Source organism: Rattus norvegicus, chromosome 12 (genome assembly GCF_036323735.1).
Source record: "Rattus norvegicus strain BN/NHsdMcwi chromosome 12, GRCr8, whole genome shotgun sequence".
NCBI lineage: Eukaryota > Metazoa > Chordata > Mammalia > Rodentia > Muridae > Rattus > Rattus norvegicus.
In genome coordinates, this window is record NC_086030.1 from 43,990,091 (window position 1) to 44,009,823 (window position 19,733).

The 19,733-nt window shown below is 51.1% G+C and overlaps 1 protein-coding gene across 5 annotated transcripts in view; it reads left to right on the forward strand.

The window, feature by feature from the left end:
- Positions 1 to 22: 22 nt before the first annotated feature.
- Rnft2 (ring finger protein, transmembrane 2) overlaps positions 23 to 19,733 on the forward strand; it is a 58,103-nt gene continuing 38,392 nt past the window's right edge. Inside the window, exons 1-7 of one of the 5 annotated variants that reach the window (XM_039089494.2) lie at positions 23 to 243; positions 2,361 to 2,535; positions 2,999 to 3,057; positions 8,385 to 8,854; positions 12,003 to 12,079; positions 13,822 to 13,922; positions 18,367 to 18,520. In XM_039089494.2, coding sequence (XP_038945422.1) covers positions 2,512 to 2,535; positions 2,999 to 3,057; positions 8,385 to 8,854; positions 12,003 to 12,079; positions 13,822 to 13,922; positions 18,367 to 18,520 — 885 coding nt within the window. In that variant the 5' untranslated portion in view covers positions 23 to 243; positions 2,361 to 2,511. Of the gene's footprint in view, positions 385 to 2,179; positions 2,536 to 2,998; positions 3,058 to 8,384; positions 8,855 to 12,002; positions 12,080 to 13,821; positions 13,923 to 18,366; positions 18,521 to 19,733 lie in introns of all 5 variants that reach the window. The other 4 variants (NM_001107144.2, XM_063271344.1, XM_039089493.2 and 1 more) reach the window with 4 other exon arrangements.

Consider the following 19,733-nt stretch of genomic DNA (forward strand, 5'->3'; position numbering starts at 1 on the left):
CCACCGCCAGGCCCCTGCATGCCTCCTCGCCATTGGTTTTGCAGGAGCCACGGCCTTCCATTGGCTAAATACGAGGCAGAGGCGGGCCGTCTCGGGCCAGAGGCAGGCCTCACTGTGCCTGGGTCCTAGCGCCGACCATATTCTCTGTGGCTGAACCGGCCGGAAGTCACGTGCCGCCCTGGTCACGCCAGTGATTGGCTGGGCTGGATTAGCAGAGGCCGTGATTGCCGAAGTGTCTGGCAGGTAAAAGAAGGCGATGCTCGCCCACCGCTACCCTGTGGCCCTGCGAGCCAGGCCACTAAGGCGCTTCCCTGTCCGGTCTAGGGACGCCGCTCGAGCCCAAGCGTCCTGCAGGGACGGTATGGCTTCCTAGGGAGAGGCAGGGTGTGTAGGACCGAGACGGTCCATTCATTCATTCCGTAGCATCCATCCTGTGTGCTCCAGAATTCGATATGAGAGTAGTTGTACCGCCTGCTTGCCACAGAATCATGGGCACTTAATTTATGATGCTTTGTCAAGTTTGTAGATGGAAACTTGGGGATACCGTGTTTTATTTTCCCCGAGGATAAAGAATAGTGGGGCCACCCAGAGTATCAAGCCAGATTGCAAATTCTTGAGACATGTTACAGGATGACATTTCCTTTCTTTATGAAAATGGCAGGGCTGAGAGTGTAGCTCGGTGATAGAGGGCTTGCCTGAATATGAAGATGATACCAAGGAGTCTTTTCCCAGCTAATTTAACCTTGCAGAAAAGACAGGCGCCTTAGCTGGTGGCTTCCTAGGTTGGTGGTCCAGAGAAGGCTGTGCAGAATTAAAAGACCCTCCTCACCCACTTGTGCTGGCCTGGACTAGGAGATGGATCTCTCTCTGTAGGGAAAATATGCCAGGAAACTGAGCTTTTTCGTGGAAGCATATTCCTTATTTCTTTAAAGATTTTTAAAAAGAAAATTATGTGTGAATGTGGGCTTGTGCGTGGGAGTGTAGTTACCTCCCGAGGCCAGTAGAGGGAGTCAGATCACTTAGAGCTGGAGGTACAGGTAGTTAGGAGCTGCCCTTGTGGGTGCTGGGAACTGGACTTCTAACCAAACAGTAGCCATGCGGAACCTCTCTCATGGTCCGTCCCATCTTTTTTTTTTTTTTTTTTAATTGATGTGGGAGGTAGGACAAGGTGTAGGGATCTGTAGCTGGGGAAACTGAAGGTGGTTTAATCTCTGTACAAACGTTCACCTTCCATCTCTGCAATATTGGGGTGGAGGGGCAAACCAGATCTTATTAAACAAACCTGCATGCCAACGACTGGTAAGTACTGTGAGGAAAGCAGCTCAGATCCAACAGGAAATGCAAGAGAAGGGAAGGAAGGCTCTGGAAGGTGGCACCATTAGCATCAAAGGAGGTAGTGTCTAATCCTTGGCTGGAAAAGAATTTCCTGGGAAGGAGCAGCAGGTACAAAGGTCCGGAGGCAGGAACTCCTAACTTTAGAATGTCCCGAGGTAACTCAACAGAGTCAAGGCTGTAAACAGGTCACGATGTCTTGGGCATGAACTGGAGGCTTCCAACAACTCTGATTTTTATTCTGGCTTCCCTTAGAAGCCAGTAGAAGTTCTAAAACTGTTACAATTTTTTTTGAAAGATTTATTTATTTAATGTGAGTGAGTAGCTGTCTTCAGACACACCAGAAGAGGGCATCAGATCCCATCACAGATGGTTGTGAGCCACCATGGGGTTGCTGGGATTTGAACTCAGGACCTCTGGAAGAGCAGTCAGTGCTCTTAACCTCTGAGCCATCTCTCCAGCCCTAAAATTGTTTTTTGTATAGTCCCCAGTGTATGCGTGCGTGCATGTGCACAAGTGCGCGTGCATATGTACACATGTAGGTATGTATGTATGGATGCTCGTGGGGGGCGGGGTTGCAGATGTGTGTGGAGGTCAGAGGCCACCCTCAGGGATCATTCTGCCAGAACCCTCCACCTTATTTTTCTCACTGGGACCTCGGGTTCCTCAGCTGGAAGGACTGGGCCAGAGAGTCTGGGGAATCCTTCAGTGTTTGCCTCCCTGGTGCTGGGATTACACAGTGCAACACCGATGCCTGGCTCCTCACAGGGGTGCTGGGAATCGAACTCAGATCCTCAAGCATTCGTGGCAATCACTTTATTAACAGAGCTATCTCTCCAACCCCCAGGATGTATAGCTTGCTAATAGGCTGTAGTCCACCATCAGCACCTCAGAGGGGGATAGCTCAGAGGCTACCAGAACTCCTGGGCAGTAGGATTGGCTGCCACAGCTCCCAGTCACATTTGCCAGCTTATTCTGTAACAAGTCATCCCAAAGCCTGTTCAGGCAAGTGCTTTGTCCCACCCAAGGCCTGATGTCTCTGATGAGTCTCCTGCCAGCACTTCCCTCTGAAGAAGAGGAGGAAGAGAAGGCCTGCTCTCTCTGGGACCCAGTGACCGCATCGCATCAGGAACCCTGAATGTCCACGGCACGTTTCGTCAACATGGAGTTCTGAGGTCCATGTGGCTCCTTGCAGCGCACCAGGTGATGTGTCTCCATGGGGATTTGCCCCTTCACTTAGGAAATGTGTGAGGTGGAAGGGGCCCCTGGGTTCCACCGTTCTGTTCCCTCCCAGGAAACAGATGGGGAGTGGGGAAGCCACAGAGAGGTTCCTGGCTTTGTCTGAGGTCACACAGCAAGCTAAAGGGCAGCGCGTTTGGCTCTCTGCACCCCCATCTAGCACCCATCTGCACCCCCATCTGTGGTTTTCTCCTTTTGCATAGGGGCCACCTCCACCCTTGACTCTGTGTCCTCACTGTGAGATGGGACAGTACCCGTCTCCTGTGGGATTTAACACCAAGTTGAGGATTGTGTGGCAGAAGCAGTAGAAATGTAGTTCGCAAACTGTCAGACAGCCTCAGGAGTGATACTTATATACAGTCACCATGGCAACAGGCCAGGAAGGGGTGTGTCAGGAGATGTGGCTCACACACGTGTCGGCTTTCAGGTGCTAAGGAAAATGCAGAGACGCCACAGTAGCAACACGGACAACATTCCACCTGAAAGGTAAGCGTCTCTGTGCCCCCCCCCCCACCCCAGTTTCCTCCCATCTGGAGACCCTCCTCTCATCGACGTTAGTCATTGAAGACATAAAACAGACCCAAGAGAGAATTCCTTTCCAGTGTATTTGGAAGCTTCTCCTTCCTCTGAGGGCACACCCAAGGCAGCCGGCTTTATAAAGAGAAAAGGTTTACCCTCATCACAGTCTTGGAGGCCGAGAGAGCCAATGGCAAGGCTCAGTGGCTGTATTTGGCCTCATCACCTAGTGGTGTGGTCAGCAGTGGCAGCAGCCATGTAAACTCTGGAGTCTTGGGGCTGGAGAGATGGCTCAGCGGTTAAGAGCAGTGGCTGCTCTTCCAGAGGACCTGAGTTCAATTCCCAGCAACCACATGGTGGCTCACAACCATCTGTAATGGGATCTGATGCCCTCTTCTGGTTGCCTAAAGATAGTGACACTCAGAGTCACGTACATAAAATAAGTAAATAAATATTAAAAAAAAAAAAAAAAACAAAAAAAAAAAACTGGAGTCTTAGCAGTCGCCGGTAACACCAGTACCTGGAGGCAAATAAGTGTATAATGTGAATGAATAAATAAATAATGTAATTAAAGTTGCAAATAGATGATTAAAAATTACAAAAATAATGTGATTTTAAATTAAACCAACAATGTAATTAAAACTAGAAATAATGTAGTTAAAAATTAAAGCACAAAGTTTGACCGGGACAAATGGACCAACGGTCACATCTCAGCCCTTCCACTTCCTGGCTGTGTGACTTTGCTAACGGACCTGCCCCCTCAGAAATTCGGTCTTTTATCTTCAGGGTGCTCTTAGGGAGGGGTGGCGGATACCCTCAGTGCATGGTGGACAGTGTTTTACCTGCCGTTGTTTCTGCCCCCGAAGATGTCCGGGTTCAGTTGAGAGCAAAGCTGTCCTCAGCCCAGAAGATTCTATCAGGCTTGCCAACCAGAAGATAGGTGCTGCACATGTGTCCCTGGGCCCTCCAATACACGGTTCCATCAGCAACTCTGACATTACCTCTCTATGACTGGAGAGCCCCTGGAGGGGCTGCTTCCTACCAAAGACACCAGAGCTGGTGCATCTGTCCCCTATCCCTGTTTATGACAAGATGCCTGAGATTGCACACTGGTGTACAACACAGTCCTCTGGGAATGATGTGCCTCTTACCTTCCTGAAATCACAACAGCTGCATGAAATCCTCACAAGACAGGGAGACACACACACACACACACACAGAGACACACACACAGACACACACACACACATAGACACACAGACAGACACAGAGACACACACACACAGACACACACAGACACACACACACACATAGACACACAGACAGACACAGAGACACACACACACAGACACACACACATACAGACACACACATACACACACACAGACACACACATACTCACACAGACACACACACATAGACACACACACACAGACACACACACACACACATAGACACACAGACAGACACAGAGACACACACACAGACACAGACACACACAGACACACACATACACACACACAGACACACACATACTCACACAGACACACACACATAGACACACACACACAGACACACACACACACAGACACACACACAGACACACACACACACAGTGTGAGAGAGCGCACAATCGAGCAGGGAGGAGGTCATCAGACCCCCTCCCCTCCCCTGCCTCCTGAATCTCCACAGCTGCGGGCTGCCTCAGGAGGAGCTGGACAGTTTTCTGAAGGGAGGATTGCAGTGTGAGTTTCTCGCCTTCTGGGCTGGGCTTTGTGGTGATGCAGCTGCCTTGAAGCACTCATTTTCCTGGATTCCCTGCCTCTGCCTCCCAGGTACAAGAGACTGCTAAGCCTACCCAGTTTTTTTTTTTTTTTCTTTTTTTTCTTTTTTCTTTTTTCGGAGCTGGGGACCGAACCCAGGGCTTTGTGCTTGCTAGGCAAGCGCTCTACCACTGAGCCAAATCCCCAACCCCGCCTACCCAGTTTTTACGTGGGCTCTAGGAGTATAAACTCTTGTTTCCCGGGCTTGCCTGGCAAGCACTTTATCCGCTGAGGCTACCTGGTCCTCTCTGCCATGTTTGAGAAGTAAATCACTCTCACCCACACATGCGACCGTCACGGCCGACCACACCACTAGGTGATGAGGTCAAATCCGGCTGCTGGGCCTTGCCATTGGCTCTCTCAGCCTCCAAGACTGTGATGAGCATAAATCTTTTCTCTTTATAAAGCCGGCTGCCTTGGGTGTGTTCTTATAGTGCACGGGAGGTAGGCATGTCATGGTATGTAGCTCAGCTTGTGGGAGTCAGTCCTCTCTTTCTGCCTTTAAGTCCTTGGTATCAAACTCAGGCCTTTGTCAGCCTTGTCTGTGGACACCGGACACCCGTGAATGCATCTCATTGGCTCTTTGAGACCCATAGTTTGCCTTCTCCCATCCAAGTCGGTCCATTCCCCTGGGCTGTGAGAGCCGTTGCTCTTAAGTGGTTGAGTTGGAAGTGCATAGCCTCCCACTCCCTAAGGAACAGTCTGTCCCATTTAGGCTACAGTCCCGCTGGATACAGGAGAGGGGCTGAGGGGAGGGAGGCCAACTGAAAAAAAAAAAAAAAGCCCTTGGTGGTTTGAGCTTTCCCTACTTGTACCGCAGTTCCCTGGAGCCTCAGGAACTCAAGTGAGCTCAGGGGTTGGGGGAGGCTTTCCAGAGTCCCCAGGGATGGTGGGGTCATCCATACAGGCTTGGGCACCTGGCAGGACATGTGCTGTCTGAGCCAAGCTCTTGAAACACAGAGAAAGCTCAACCCCTCCGAGACACATAGCCATGGTGTCTGTTGTTGTTGCCGCCACTAATATCGTAAGTATTTTTATCCGGAGCCCAGGGGACGAGGACCACACAATTCCCAGGCTCTGGAGCCACCAGGGAGGGGGCCCAGAGGGGAGAGTAATGAGGTAGCCAGCTTCCAAGCTGTGCCAGGGTTAGGCTGATGTACCACGAAGCCCAGCTTGTGAAGGAAACAACCCCGAGGTTTCTCCAGACCAACCTGTTCTTTGCCCTCCGTGTCCTGTATAGCAATAGCGGGCTTTCCACAGTAAAAATAAATCCCACCATCGGGCGAGTTTTGTAAATACCAGGCTCAATCAAATGCTTTAAATGGTTCCATTTATCTGCGTATACTGGGCTACCTACCAGAGTCGGTTCTCGCTCTCCAACATGTAGGACACAGGATTTGAACCCAGGCTTTGCAGCAAGCACTTCTACCCACTAATCCATGCAGTTGGCCCCTAAGCTGTACTCTGTGAATTCCCGGCCGGACTGAACATGCACTGTGTGAGATGCGTTGGGCTTTCTGGAGAGGTTCAAAGGAAGTAATCAAGTTTGTTCCTGTCACCGCATGCTCAAACCTCAAGGAGATTTGTCAAAGTAGAGGAGGGCCCAACCCCAAAGATTTTGACACATGGGTCTGGACCTCCTGCAGTTTTGCTGGGCTCCGCACAGTAGCCACAGCACACAATTAGGATTGAGAGTCGGGAGTCTCTAGGGAAAGGCAAGCAATAGACTGACCACTGAGATCAGGCCCCTGCAGGCAGGCGCTGGTTTTAGAGGGAGGTGGCTGCTCTCTTCAGCTGACACGTGGGGAAATGCAGGTAACCTAGACGGGCTGGGGAGGGCTAGGGGACAGCCTAGTACCCACGGTAGCCTGAAGCGGGAGGCCCTTGAGAGGCGAGAAGTCCACTGAGAGACTGGGGTTTGGGGTGCTCATCAAGAACCTCAGTTTCTATCTATAAAATAGAAATGCTCTTGGTATCTGTTTCTAGAACTTAGCAGAGTCTTCTAGAAATATAGACTGGGAGCCCTTAGAGAGCTTTTAGTGTGATAGCAAAATACCAACTATACCTATACTTAATTATTATATTAATTGAATTAATGATTAGCTAGGAACTAAGCAACTAATTATATCCATATAATAAGTAAAGCCTGGACTGCACAAGGTCAAGGCCAAAAGCAGCATTTATGGGGGGGGGGTGTATGAGAGAGAGAGAGAGAGAGAGAGAGAGAGAGAGAGAGAGAGAGAGAGAACCCAGTGCTGGGCTGTGGCTCAGTGATAGAATGTTCACCTTGCTCTCAGAAAGCCCTGGGTTCAATCCCCGGCACTGTGTAAACCTGATGTGGTGGCACACACATGTAATCCTAGCATCCAGATGGTGAAGGCAGAAGATTTGGAAGTTCAAAGCCAGCCTCAGCTACCTAGCAAGTTTGAGGCCAGCTTGGGGAAGGATTAAGACCCTGCCTCAAAAATAAATAAATAAATAAATAAATAAATAAATAAATAAATGAATGAATGAATAAATAAATAAATGTAGGGTGTAGAGTTGGTCCACCTGGGATCAAACCCTCGGTTCTTATTCCTCACCAGCAACTCACCTGTAACCAAGTACTTGCGTCCGCGTGTGCCTCCGTTGGCTTATCTGTGAAATGGGGATGTTATGTGTACCTGATATAGGCTGGGTAGGAGGATTTCATGAGTCAGTCAGAAGCACACAGGACCCCTAGCCATACCACTGAGTAACAGTCCCCAGCCTTCTTCCCACTTTCCCAGGACAGGTAAGCCGCCCGGCCTGGTCTTGAGGTTAGGCTCGTCTCAGCCTCCCAGGCTCCGGGATCCCAAGCCTATTGGAGCTGGAGCCACTGGTGTCTTCACACACAGAGACCTGCTTTCTCCTTGGGCTGGAGACTGCAAGGGGCAAGGTCCACTTTCTGGAGTCTCTCTTCTCCACCTGCTGTGTCTGTCCCACAGAGACACGTGCCATTCTGGATTGGGGTCCACTATCTAAGACCCTGCTCTAAATAGGGTTACAGTCTGAAGTTGGGGGCCTAGGTCTCCACCCAGCATTTTGAGGGGAGACAGTTGCGTTGGTCATAGCATTGGTGCTCCGTGCAAGGTTTTTTGTCTCGTGTCTGTTGATCTGCATTTCTGTGGCAAAAACAGACCACTACAGGCTGGGTGACGTTATGAAGAAAGAAGGTTTGTCTCACTTACAGTTGGGGATGTTCGTGATGCATCTGACTGTGGGTTTTTTCTGGTTCACCTCTCTTCCCCTAAAGCTCTGGGGATTCAATCCTGGGGAATACACTGGTTATCCTCATCCAGTTCTAAGTGTGCAGACCCCACCCGCTTCCCTCTAGACACCGTAGTGGAGTTAAGTCTGCCCCCCCCCCGGGGGGGGAGCACAGAGAGGGATCTGCAGTAGTGTGAGTTTGGGGCCAGGTCTTATGTGAAATTTGCCTGCCATCTTGCCTTGCAGAAGTCGCAGCCAGGCGCTCAGCCCTGAGGCCAGTGTGGATGAAGGTGGTGTATTTGAGAGCCTGAAGGCAGAGCCGGCCTCCCCCCCTACGCTCTTCTCAGGCCTGGCAGGTGGCCTTCCTGCCAGTCCCTTCCCAGCAGGCCTGGTGCTGGGCTCCACAGCCGGTGGCGGGGATGTCTTCATCCCTATGCCGGCCACCAGGGATGAGGCCGGTGGCCGCAGCACCGAAGGAAGCACCTACCACCACCGCCAGGCCCATCACCACTTCCACCACGGTGCCCACCGCGGGGGCTCCCTGCTGCAGCACGTGGGAGGGGACCACCGCGGACACTCGGAGGAAGGGGTCGACGAGCAGCCCGGAACTCCGGCACCCGCTCTGTCTGAGCTGAAGGCTGTGATCTGCTGGCTTCAGAAAGGACTGCCCTTTATCCTCATCCTGCTGGCCAAACTGTGTTTCCAGCACAAGCTGGGTGAGTCCCACTGGGCCCTGAGCTCCGGGAAAGGACTGCCCGTGCTCAGAGAGAGCCATGTCCGACCGTGCATCAAGGACTGCGCATGCCCAGAGCCAGGACCAGCCAGTAGAGGAATTGTGGTGCACGGTGCTTGAGTGCATGGTGTTTTGGGTCAGCCCTGGGTTCACATTTCCAGCCTAACTGTATGACCTTGAACAAGTGGCCTGGCCTCTCTGACCCTCTGTTTTCTCCTCCGTCCAGTGGGGTTGAGATAAAAACTTCTTTAGCTGGGCTGTCAGTAGAAAGGAAAGAGATGGTTCGGCTTTGGGGAGCACAGCCCCATCCCTTCCTAGCTAAGTACACTGGGTGTTTTATTTAGCTCCCTGTCTTGGCTCTGTCTTTCAAATCGTGGTTACATGCAAAAGGCCGTTCTTCTCCATCCCGGTTCTGCATCTGTAGATTCAGCCAACGACCATGGGACATTCGAGGACGAGATGGGGGTGGCTCAAGGGGTAAAGTGCTGCCCATAGACACGGGGACTTCTGTTAATCACCAGGACCCATGTAAACAGCTGGATACACACCTAGCATCCCAGTGCTGGGGAGGCAGAGACAGAGAACCCCCGCAGCTCACCGGCCAGGTTCAGTGAGAGAGCCCGTCTCAAAAGCTAAGGTAGAATGTGATGGAGAAAGACACCTGGCGGCGATGTGTGGGTCCCAGGCGCACGTGCACACATGGGCACACATGTGCACACATGTGAATACACTACACTGGGGAGGAAGAGAACGTCTATTGTACTTGCCCCGCTAACATTCCATCCACGGCACAGTATGAGGCATTTCTGTCACAGGGAGCGTTCAGAGGTGATTTGACCTACCCAGGGGGATGTGTGTAGGCTCTATGCAAATACTGTGCCATTTCATGTTCCAACTGAGGTAGCCACAGATTTGAGTGTTGACAGGGATCCCAAAACACTCCCCACAAGGATGACTTACGTTGTGGAATCACGATGAGCATGCATTTGAGCTCATGCGTGTAACACCTATGAAGGAAGCATTCTGCAAGTGCGTGTTTATCTCCGTGTTCATTACTACCACATATTCAAATCACCAGAGCCGGCGAGATGGCTCGGTAAAGGCCCTTGGCACCAAACTTGATGACCCGAGTCCAGTCCTCCAGACCCATGTAGCAGGAGAGAACCCACTCCTACAGGCTGTCTCACACACACATGCACACACACACACACACACACACACACACACCGACAGATCCTGGGACATGGCAAGTACTCAGCATGACGGGGCCTCGTAGAGTACTTAGCCAAGTACCTCGCACACACTCACGACTTTGTGATGCTCTCTGCAGTGCTGATGGCGCTGCTCTGCCCTGTGGTATTTGCAGGCTGTGACTCAGCTACTTCTTCCCAGACAAGACAACCAGGGCCAGCGAGGCAGCTCAGTGGGTGATGCTGCTTGCCTCGCAAGCCTGTTTGCCGAGCTCTATCCCCAGCAGCCATGGTCCTGAGGAAGAAGACAGCTGCTAAGGGTTGTCCCCACCTCCTTACATGCACTGTGGCACATGTAGCCTCATGCTCAGGGACTCACACCCAACAACAACAACAACAAAAGAGAGAATCTCAAGATGAGACCATCTTTTGTTTCTTATTTTCCCCTCTCTGGGAAGCTCCAGCCAACATTGTCACCCCCTTCCTAGCTGGAGCCCCCATGTCACTCCCCTTCCCTTCTGTCCCTAAGTGTGGAAGCCAGCACGTCCTTAAGTCTCACCCTGAACCCTGCCAAACTTATGTCTGAGAGTTTTTAGCTCGGTTTTTTTATTTTTTGAGACAAGGTCTCATTTGTAGCCTTGGCTGTCAGTGTGATTTTGTAGCTGAGCCTCACCTTGAACTTGCAGCAATCCTCCTGCCTCCACCTTCTCGGTGCTAAAATGATGGGCGTGTGCCACTGTGCCCGGCCCTTGCAGCTAAGTTGTCCTTGAGCGTAGTCACTGGATTTCTTGTTATTTATCATTTTGTTTCGGACAGTGTCTTCCTCAGCAGACACCAAACTTGGTGTCCTCCTGCCTCAGGTTCCTTGGTGTGGGGACTCACAGGTCTGATAAGTGTGCACCGCCACCACGCCTAGCTTCCGTGTGCTATGTGGTTGTTTTTAATTCACATCTGTCTACTTAATGTGTGTATGTGTGCACAAACATATGTACAATAGCACCTACATGAAGGTCAGAGTACATTTTTCTTCTTTTTTTTTTTTTCTATTTTTCAGAGCTGGGGACCGAACCCAGGACCTTACATTTGCTAGGCAAGCGCTCTACCACTGAGCTAAATCCCCAACCCAGAGTACATTTTTCAAGAGTCGGTTCTGCCCTTCTTCATTCAGCATGGGTCCTGGGGATTGAACTCAGGTTGTCAGGTTTGGCTGCAAGCCCCTTTTACCAGCTAAGCCAGCTCACCATTCCTGTTGCTTAATCCAAAAGAGAAACAACTAGAGTTACCATTCTTACATGTTTCTAACGAGAGAAACACTTCTTCTATGCAGTGGATCTAGAAGAGCCTAGAGTACAACATTGCAACGCCAGCCACACCTCAGTCCTGTCCGAAGCAATAGCAGCCTGGGGAAGCTTGGCGGACAGTGGTGATGAAATGGGTTGTGGAACCCGGCTCAGTCGTGTTCTCCCCTCTGCCCGCCCTCAGCTGACAGCAGAGATTCTGTCTCCCCCCCTTAGCATCTTCTCTTTCTGCGGTCTCCTGTGTCCATATTACAAACAACTTCAGGTTCATTTATGATTAGACAGTGAGGTAGCTGCTATTAGCTGTCTGTCCATCACACAGATGAGGGTACTGAGGCTCAGAGAGGGGCAGCAACTTGCCTGCACTAACACGTTAGAAGTAACAAAGCTGGGATTTGGACTCTGGTCTGGCTACACCGCCCAACTCTCTCTGACCTCTCTAAGGCCTCTCCCCCAGATGAGAGGGACTCAGCATTCTTGCTAAGGAGCCTGTTTTCCTCCCCTCAGTCCTTCACTTGCCAACTCCAGAAACATGGTGGGTTGTGTCCCCCCCCCCCCAGCATTGTTTAGAGTCTAGGACTAGGCTGGAGGTCTGAGTGGATGGAAGCCAGCAAGACCCCATGTCAATCTGCTGTTCCCACAGGCATTGCTGTGTGCATCGGAATGGCCAGCACCTTCGCCTATGCAAACTCCGCCCTCCGGGAGCAGGTGTCCTTGAAGGTGAGTCCCTGTGGCTGCAAGAGCGATCGATTTCCCGAGTTGCAACACTGCAGACCGCAGATCTGACAAAGGGTCACAGTAGCCAACAGGGTGGAAGGAAGGCGAGGACCTCCAGCTAGCGTTGTCCTCTGACCTCTACACACACCCTGTGGCATGTACACACTTGGCAGCTACAAACACACGCACATCTTTCACACACACATATACACTATTAAAAAAAAATTCCAGGGTTGGGGATTTAGCTCAGTGGTAGAGCGCTTGCTTAGCAAGCACAAGGCCCTGGGTTCGGTCCCCAGCTCCGGAAAAAAAGAAAAGAAAAGAAAAAAAAATTCCACTCACCTTCAGGTCCACAGTAGGTGCCTTTAAGCCGTTGGCCACGGGCTTTTGTTCAGATTGCTCCTTGACTTACGAGCCCTTGAGTTACCGCCTGACCGTTATGACAGTAGCAGAACAACACACAAGTCCTCTGTCGCTGACTAGAGCAGGGTTCAGTGGCTACACTGTTAGTCTCAGGACTCAGGAGGGTGAACTGGAAAGATCTGAAGGCCAGGAGTACGAGGCCTGCTCCCTGCCAGCCCACAGGGGTGACAGCCGATGTGCTCTGTGTGCTAGGCTACCAAGCAGGGCTGCCCAGCATGCTGGGTGTGACCCGAGTATTATCACTGGTTATTTACAGCTTAGAGTGGGTTCATCAGCACACCATCGCCAGGCCTTAAGTCAAGGCACTCCACCAGCTCGGAGCCATCACGGCGATTAAATGAGACAGAGCCCGGAAGGGGCTGAACATGGCGCCCAGCCTACTGGGGAACGTTAGCTTGAGCTGTTTTACAGAACTGCTTTCTGCAGAGCGGGTGTATGTGCACACTGATCCACCCCTCGAGGTGGATGCTGCTGCAGGCCATTAGTGAGAATTCTGGAATCTTGGTTTCTTTTAAAAAGACAGAAATACTATGAGTGTGTTTCTGTCTTAATCCCGGGTGTGGGGAGATGGGGCTGCTTCGCAGGAGCTGACTATGATTTGCCTCGTGCTCTAGCAGAGGCGTGATTTGTGTGAAGTTTGGAATTCTGGGGACTTCTCAGAAGGCGCATAAATGCTAGGGCCTTGAGAGGTAGGGTGAGTGCTTGTCGGTCGTTCAGGGGGTTGTTTGTGGTTTGTTGGTAGTTGCGCTCCAAGAAGAAACAAGGAATTAGATTCTCTCTCTCTCTCTCTCTCTCTCTCTCTCTCTCTCTCTCTCTCTCTCTCTCTCTGTGTGTGTGTGTGTGTGTGTGTGTGTGTGTGTGTCTCTCTCCCTCCCCTCTCTATCCTTCTTTCTCTCCTATCTGGTGATAGGGGGTGAAGTGGGAGTGTGGAGGATAAAGGGTGGGGAGAAAAAAAGAACCCACAAAGTAGCAGACAGACTACACCCAGTCAAGTAGCCTGTCCGGGGTTGGGCAGCTCCCAGATGGGATGGAGCCAATAGGAATGTGTCAGATGCAGGCTAACAGGAAACAGCCAGCCCATGCCACTCCTGAGTCTGTGCTCGGAATAGGAGCTCTGGCCTTTCTAGATGGTTCTCCAAGCAGGCGTCCTCCCTGTCACCTTTAGTCTGCTAGTCCTTGAGTCTCAGTGGGATGGAAAGTCACCAGAACCTTCCCTCGCCTTCCCCTTGCTTCAGGACTGTGAAGTTTGCACACACTCCAAACATTCTAGAATGTTCCATCACAGCACCGTGGTCTTCACAGCACCCCCTCTTTCTCTGCAGGAGAAGAGATCAGTTCTGGTCATCTTGTGGATTCTGGCCTTCCTGGCAGGGAACACACTGTATGTTCTTTATACCTTCAGCTCCCAGCAGCTCTACAGCAGGTGAGAGGGCCGTCTCGGGGATTGGGGGTGCACAGCCGCATGCCATTAGCCATTACATGAACAAGGATGCCAGCCTCAGGCCCTGATTAAACTCAGATTCGACCTGCATGCCTGCGTGCGCGTGCGTGGGCACACACACACACACCAACCACACACACACACACACACTACACACATACACCAACCACAAACACACACACACACATACCACACACATACACCAATCACACACACACACACACCACACATACACCAACCACACACACACACACCATACACACACATACACCAACCATACACACACACACCACACACATACACCAACCACACAGACACACCACACACACACACATACACCAACCACACACACACACACCAACCACACACACACACACCACACACCAACCACACACACACACACCAACCACACACACACACACCACAATACACCAACCACACACACACACACACACCACACACATACACCAACCATACACACACACACCACACACATACACCAACCACACAGACACACCACACACACACACATACACCAACCACACACACACACACCAACCACACACACACCAACCACACACACACACACACACACACCACACATACACCAACCACACACACACACACCACACACACACATATGGGAGGGGAGAACAGTGGATATGCAACTTTGCATGAAAAAGAGGAAGACCATGTGGAGTTAACTTTAGTGATAATTTTTATTGAACCATCAGTTGTGTGTTCCGGAACCGCTTATCCAAAGTACTCGGGAAACTTATGTTAACTTACAGGCTGAACCAATGCAGGCTCTGTCCAGGCTACTTCTCCTGAACCTTACAGCAACTATTCGTATGACATTTACAAAACATTTACATAGCATTTGATATTTAGTCTTCTAAAGACTGGCTGGTGAAGGTATGAGAGGTATTTTGCAAATCCCAGGCAAGAAACTTAGTGTTCAGACATCTTTGGGACACCCTGGGACAAACCCTTCATGGGTGCCAAGGGATGACTGTGTGTGTATCCAAAATATCATTTCAATACTCAAGGAAGCTGAGGCAGGAGGATTTCAAGTTGGAAGCTAGATGGGCCACATAATGAAACCTTGTATCAAAGGAGAGAGGGAGGTTAAGTTGGGGGAGGATAGAGAAAGAATGGTGGTTGGCAGGAGGGGGGAGGAGGGGTGGTGTTGCTGGCTTACTGTTTAATGAGTTCTGGAGTTTTGTGGAAGGGGACTTGAATGGGAGTGAGAGCTGTCCACAGTGGGAATGTGCTTATGTTAACTTACAGGCTTAAATGATTAAGGGAGGAGATATTTCCATTACTTGTGTTGTACTGCAATTGGAAAGGAATTCAAATGTCCCAGCACCCCCTCCTGCCTGGGGGGATGTTTTAACCCCAGTGTTTTGTTAAGGATAAAGAGTGGTAGTGTGGGCAGAATGAATATCCTAGAACGTCTGAGAAAAAGTTGGAGTCTTAGATTAAGAAAATCTCACCAGAATGCTCCCACTGTCAGAAGGATTGCTTTGGGTGGACAGGAGGGTTGGACTCTGAACAGGGTGGAGACACAAGGAAGGCTCTTGGATTTTGGATAAGGGTCCCCCTGTGAGAATGGGGCCTGCAGCAGTGACAGGGGAGGGAGGTTCCACAGCAGTCTTGGGAGTCAGTTAAAGCACTGCGCTGGTGGAAAATGCTAAGGTCCTGCTGCTGGGCCAGAGAAGGTGAGGTTTCCCAGCAGTCAGGACCAGTTCCCGCTCATGCTGTTTTCTAGATGCCATCTTGTTCCCGGACACAGACCCTGGGCCTCTTCAGACCAGCACTGAGTCATGCTGGCAGCTCAGGAGACTGGCAGAGAGGGCAACAGAAAAGCCACAGGGCCAAGACCTTGTCCTTTCTGGTGCCACCAGTCTCCAGTTGTATGTGAGTGGTTCCATCAGCCACTGCGTTATGCTTGGTGTTCTGCCCAAGTGGGGAAACACTTTTGTATCGCTGCCCCACCCACCCCTACACACAACTGCCACCACCAAAAGCTAAAAAGAAAAGTCACTGAGATATAGGCATATACTTGTCATCCCCACACTGGGGACACGCTGAAGCCAAAGAGTAGCCTGGCGAATTCAAGGCCAGCCTGACGCACGTAGGAAGACCAAGTGTCAGCAGCATGGTCTGGCTGAGGTTGGGATCACCAGGAAAGGTGAGAGCCCCAGGAGTGAGGTCAGTGCCTCAGACCTGTCTCTGGAGGCCACTGGAGCTGCTAGAGTACAGGGCTTACCCTACACTGCTTCCTGCCCTGTTAGGTTTGCTTAGAAAACATCTCTCCGTGTTTGCTGAGTTTCCCTGTGATGAGAAGCGGGGAGCCTTGTTGGCCATCACACAGAGCCTCTAAGACAGCGGGAAGAGAGGAGAGAAGCCAGTGTCACCAGTCTGGTTCTGATCCTCGTGCCACACTCCAGCTGAGACACATGAGGAGGTGACTCCGCCTCTCTGGGCCGTGGTGTCCTCACTTGGAATGGCAACATCTCTGTACCTGCTTCATCCCCTCAGACCCTTAGGGGAGATAAAGTGAGTTGAGATGAACTGAGCAGGGCTGGAACGACAGAGGGAGACAGGATGTTTTCCTGCTGTAAAACTTATGAATGGGAAATTGGGGAGCAGAGCCAAAGTGTGGGCCGTGGACTGGGACCAGTTTGGAAACTGCCTGTGTTGTGTTAAGTACAGCAACTAAGCGTGAGATTCAAAATGCAGGGTCCCAGACAGTGCATCGTGTTCGCAGTGTGCTTGGCTGTGCACGGGTAAAACGGTCCCGTCCTGCACACGTGATGTGGGTTTGCAGCCTCCCTAATCCCAGGTGCAGTGGGTTTGCCCCTTACAGGTCATACACAGGCAGATGGCACTGTGGCCCACCTGGTGTAGACAGGTGCAGTGGGTTTGCCCCTTACGGTCATACACAGGCAGATGGCACTGTGGCCCACCTGGTGTAGACAGGTGCAGTGGGTTTGCCCCTTACGGTCATACACAGGCAGATGGCACTGTGGCCCACCTGGTGTAGACAGGTGCAGTGGGTTTGCCCCTTACAGGTTGTACACAGGCAGATGGCACTGTGACCCACCTGGTGTAGACAGGTGCAGCGGCCTGTGCTATCGAGTCTAGTCATGCACTCAGTGTACGGCCTAGACTGATTGATGCCATCCCCTGCCACCAGGAGGCCTGACTGCACACCCACCTCTGTCTTTTGCCAGTTGCACAACTTGACCATGTTTCTTTCCTGTGCCTCTGTTTTCTTATCTTAAAATGGGGGTGGATGACAGAAAGTCAGGTTTCTGTTGCCACTGTCACCACTGAGTCACAGGGTCTACAGTACATCTGTGATCTCATCCTGGCCTGTCAGTTAAGCTAGGGGAGAGGGAGCGAGCCCAGATTTGCTGATGACACCGAGTTAACTCAGCCTAGATGGGAATGCAAGTCTGTGTGGTTCTGATGCCCTTGTCTGGCTTGTGACCTTGAGCTCAGGCCTCATCTCTGAAGTGGAGCTCAGACATGCTTACTGCAGAGCCCCTCATGTTGGGATACTTATGAGATGCACGGAGTATGGACCCTAGCATAGGGCACAGGCACAGGCACAGGGCTTAGGGCATAGGACACAAGGCATAGGACACAGAGCATAGGGCACAGGGCATAGAACATAAAGCATAGGGCACAGGCACAGGGCATAGGGCATAGGACACAGAGCACAGGGCATAGGACACAGGGCACAGGGCACAGGGCATAGGGCATAGGGAACAAGGTACAGGACACAGGACTCTCCTTCATGCCTCCTCTCTTCCTCTTTTCTATGAAAACAATTTTGAATACATGAAACTGAAGGGGAGGGTGGCAGGATGACAGGGGGTGGGAGGGTGCTCTGTAGGCAAAAGGTAAGGACCTATGTTTGATTCCCGGAACCCTAGCAATGAGGATGTGGAGGAAGGGGCATCCTTGGGTCTCTCTGGCCAGCCTAGCCTAGTTGCCAAGTTCCAGGGCAGCGAGTGATCCTGTATCAACAAAAAGGAACACTGAAGGTGGATGGCTTCTGAGGAACACTGAAGTTAACCTCTGACCTCTACATACATGTACAGACTCATCCACACATATACACCTGTACACACATGAATACATACAACACAAACTCTAATGGTGGGGACTTTTATGATGCCCCCAACCCAGTTTTGTCATTTAATCCCCAAGGGAACTAGGCTCAGAGAGGTTGAGAGTCCCGTCTGAGGTCATACAGCAGGTCAGTGGCAGATGGGGAATCAGGCCACAGAAGTAAGATGGATGCCAAGGTTGGTGTATTTTCTGTTGGTGATGTTTGCAAGGTTGCCTAGTGAGGGAAAGCTGCCAAGACCAGGGTCTAACTGAGCAACCTGGTTCTCTGAATGTTCCCCAGCCTCATATTCCTGAAGCCCAACCTGGAGACGCTGGACTTTTTTGACCTGCTGTGGATTGTGGGGATCGCTGACTTTGTGCTGAAGTACATCACCATCGCCCTCAAGTGCCTCATCGTGGCCCTGCCCAAGATCATCCTGGCCGTCAAGTCCAAGGTAAGCCTGCTTGCTGCCACCCATGGCCCCAGGCACCTCCCAGAGGAGGAAAGAACCGGGGCAAAGCTGATGCAAGGCTGCCACCCACCATGATGTCCCTACATCTGCACCCCTTGGTGCGTTTTCCTTGTGGTTTTCGTCCTTAAAGCTTGTCCACGTCCCTGGGTCCTGCATCTCTCAGAGAAGGGTGACACTGACAGCTTTGACTCTGTACATTCCAGGGACTCTTTTTGCAAAGGTGACTGATGCTCAGTAGGAAAGGGCTCTGTGATCAATTAATAATGCCTGCCACAGCAAAGGAAGGAATATGTGGGGAGCAGTGATGCTTTACAATGTACATCAGGGAAATGCTTTCGGATGAGTTCTTGAGACATGGTCTGTGCCTCGGTTCCTCACTCCAAGGACAACAAGTAGAACTGGCCCTCAGCCGTGAGTGACAAATGACCCAAGCCACTAGGGGTTAATTTTTAAGCAATTCCTTCCTCTCCCCACCATGCACTGATTCTGGTGAGCTCAACCCCTAAGATATTGATGTTTTCTTAGATGGAGCCAGGACTCTGTGCCCTAAATGTCTCTGTGTTCCTCAGGAGAGGACCCACTGGGCATAAAAGAGCCCAGAGCTACCTCTCCAGACTTGCTCAGACCATAATGACCAGTGGTTAGGCACAAGGACTTGAACATCTGGCACATTTGTGTCTGGTTCCAGCTAGATTCCTCCCTGCCTGTGTGATGTTGGGCAGACAACGAAACCTCTCTGATCTCACATGTCTACTGTTAGAACTTACTCCTTCCCTCAGAAGTGCTGACCTTGTAGGAATGTTTGCTTTTGGGAAAGAGAAAAGGCTATGCCTGAGCCTGGTGCACGGGGCACAGCTCAAGGAGGGCTTCACGGCACAGGTCCATCATCCTCCATCCAAAATGCTTGAATCATAGTTTTTCAGATTTTATTTCTGCTGTCTGCATGAGTATGTTGGAATAATGATCTATGCACAGAATTCACCTGCGTCTCACCCACATGGTGAAGGTGGCATCAGACAGCGTTGTTGGCAACACCTGCTTTCCACTGCTGTGGTCGTGGGAGGTCAGGGTAGGACTTTCCACTCGTGGGTATCTTCATGTCTGAGCAAACAGTTGTAGATTTTTGGGCATTTGGGATGCTATAGTTTTGGTTGGGGTGCTCCAACTGCACAGATAAGGCTTAATCTTCATGTCA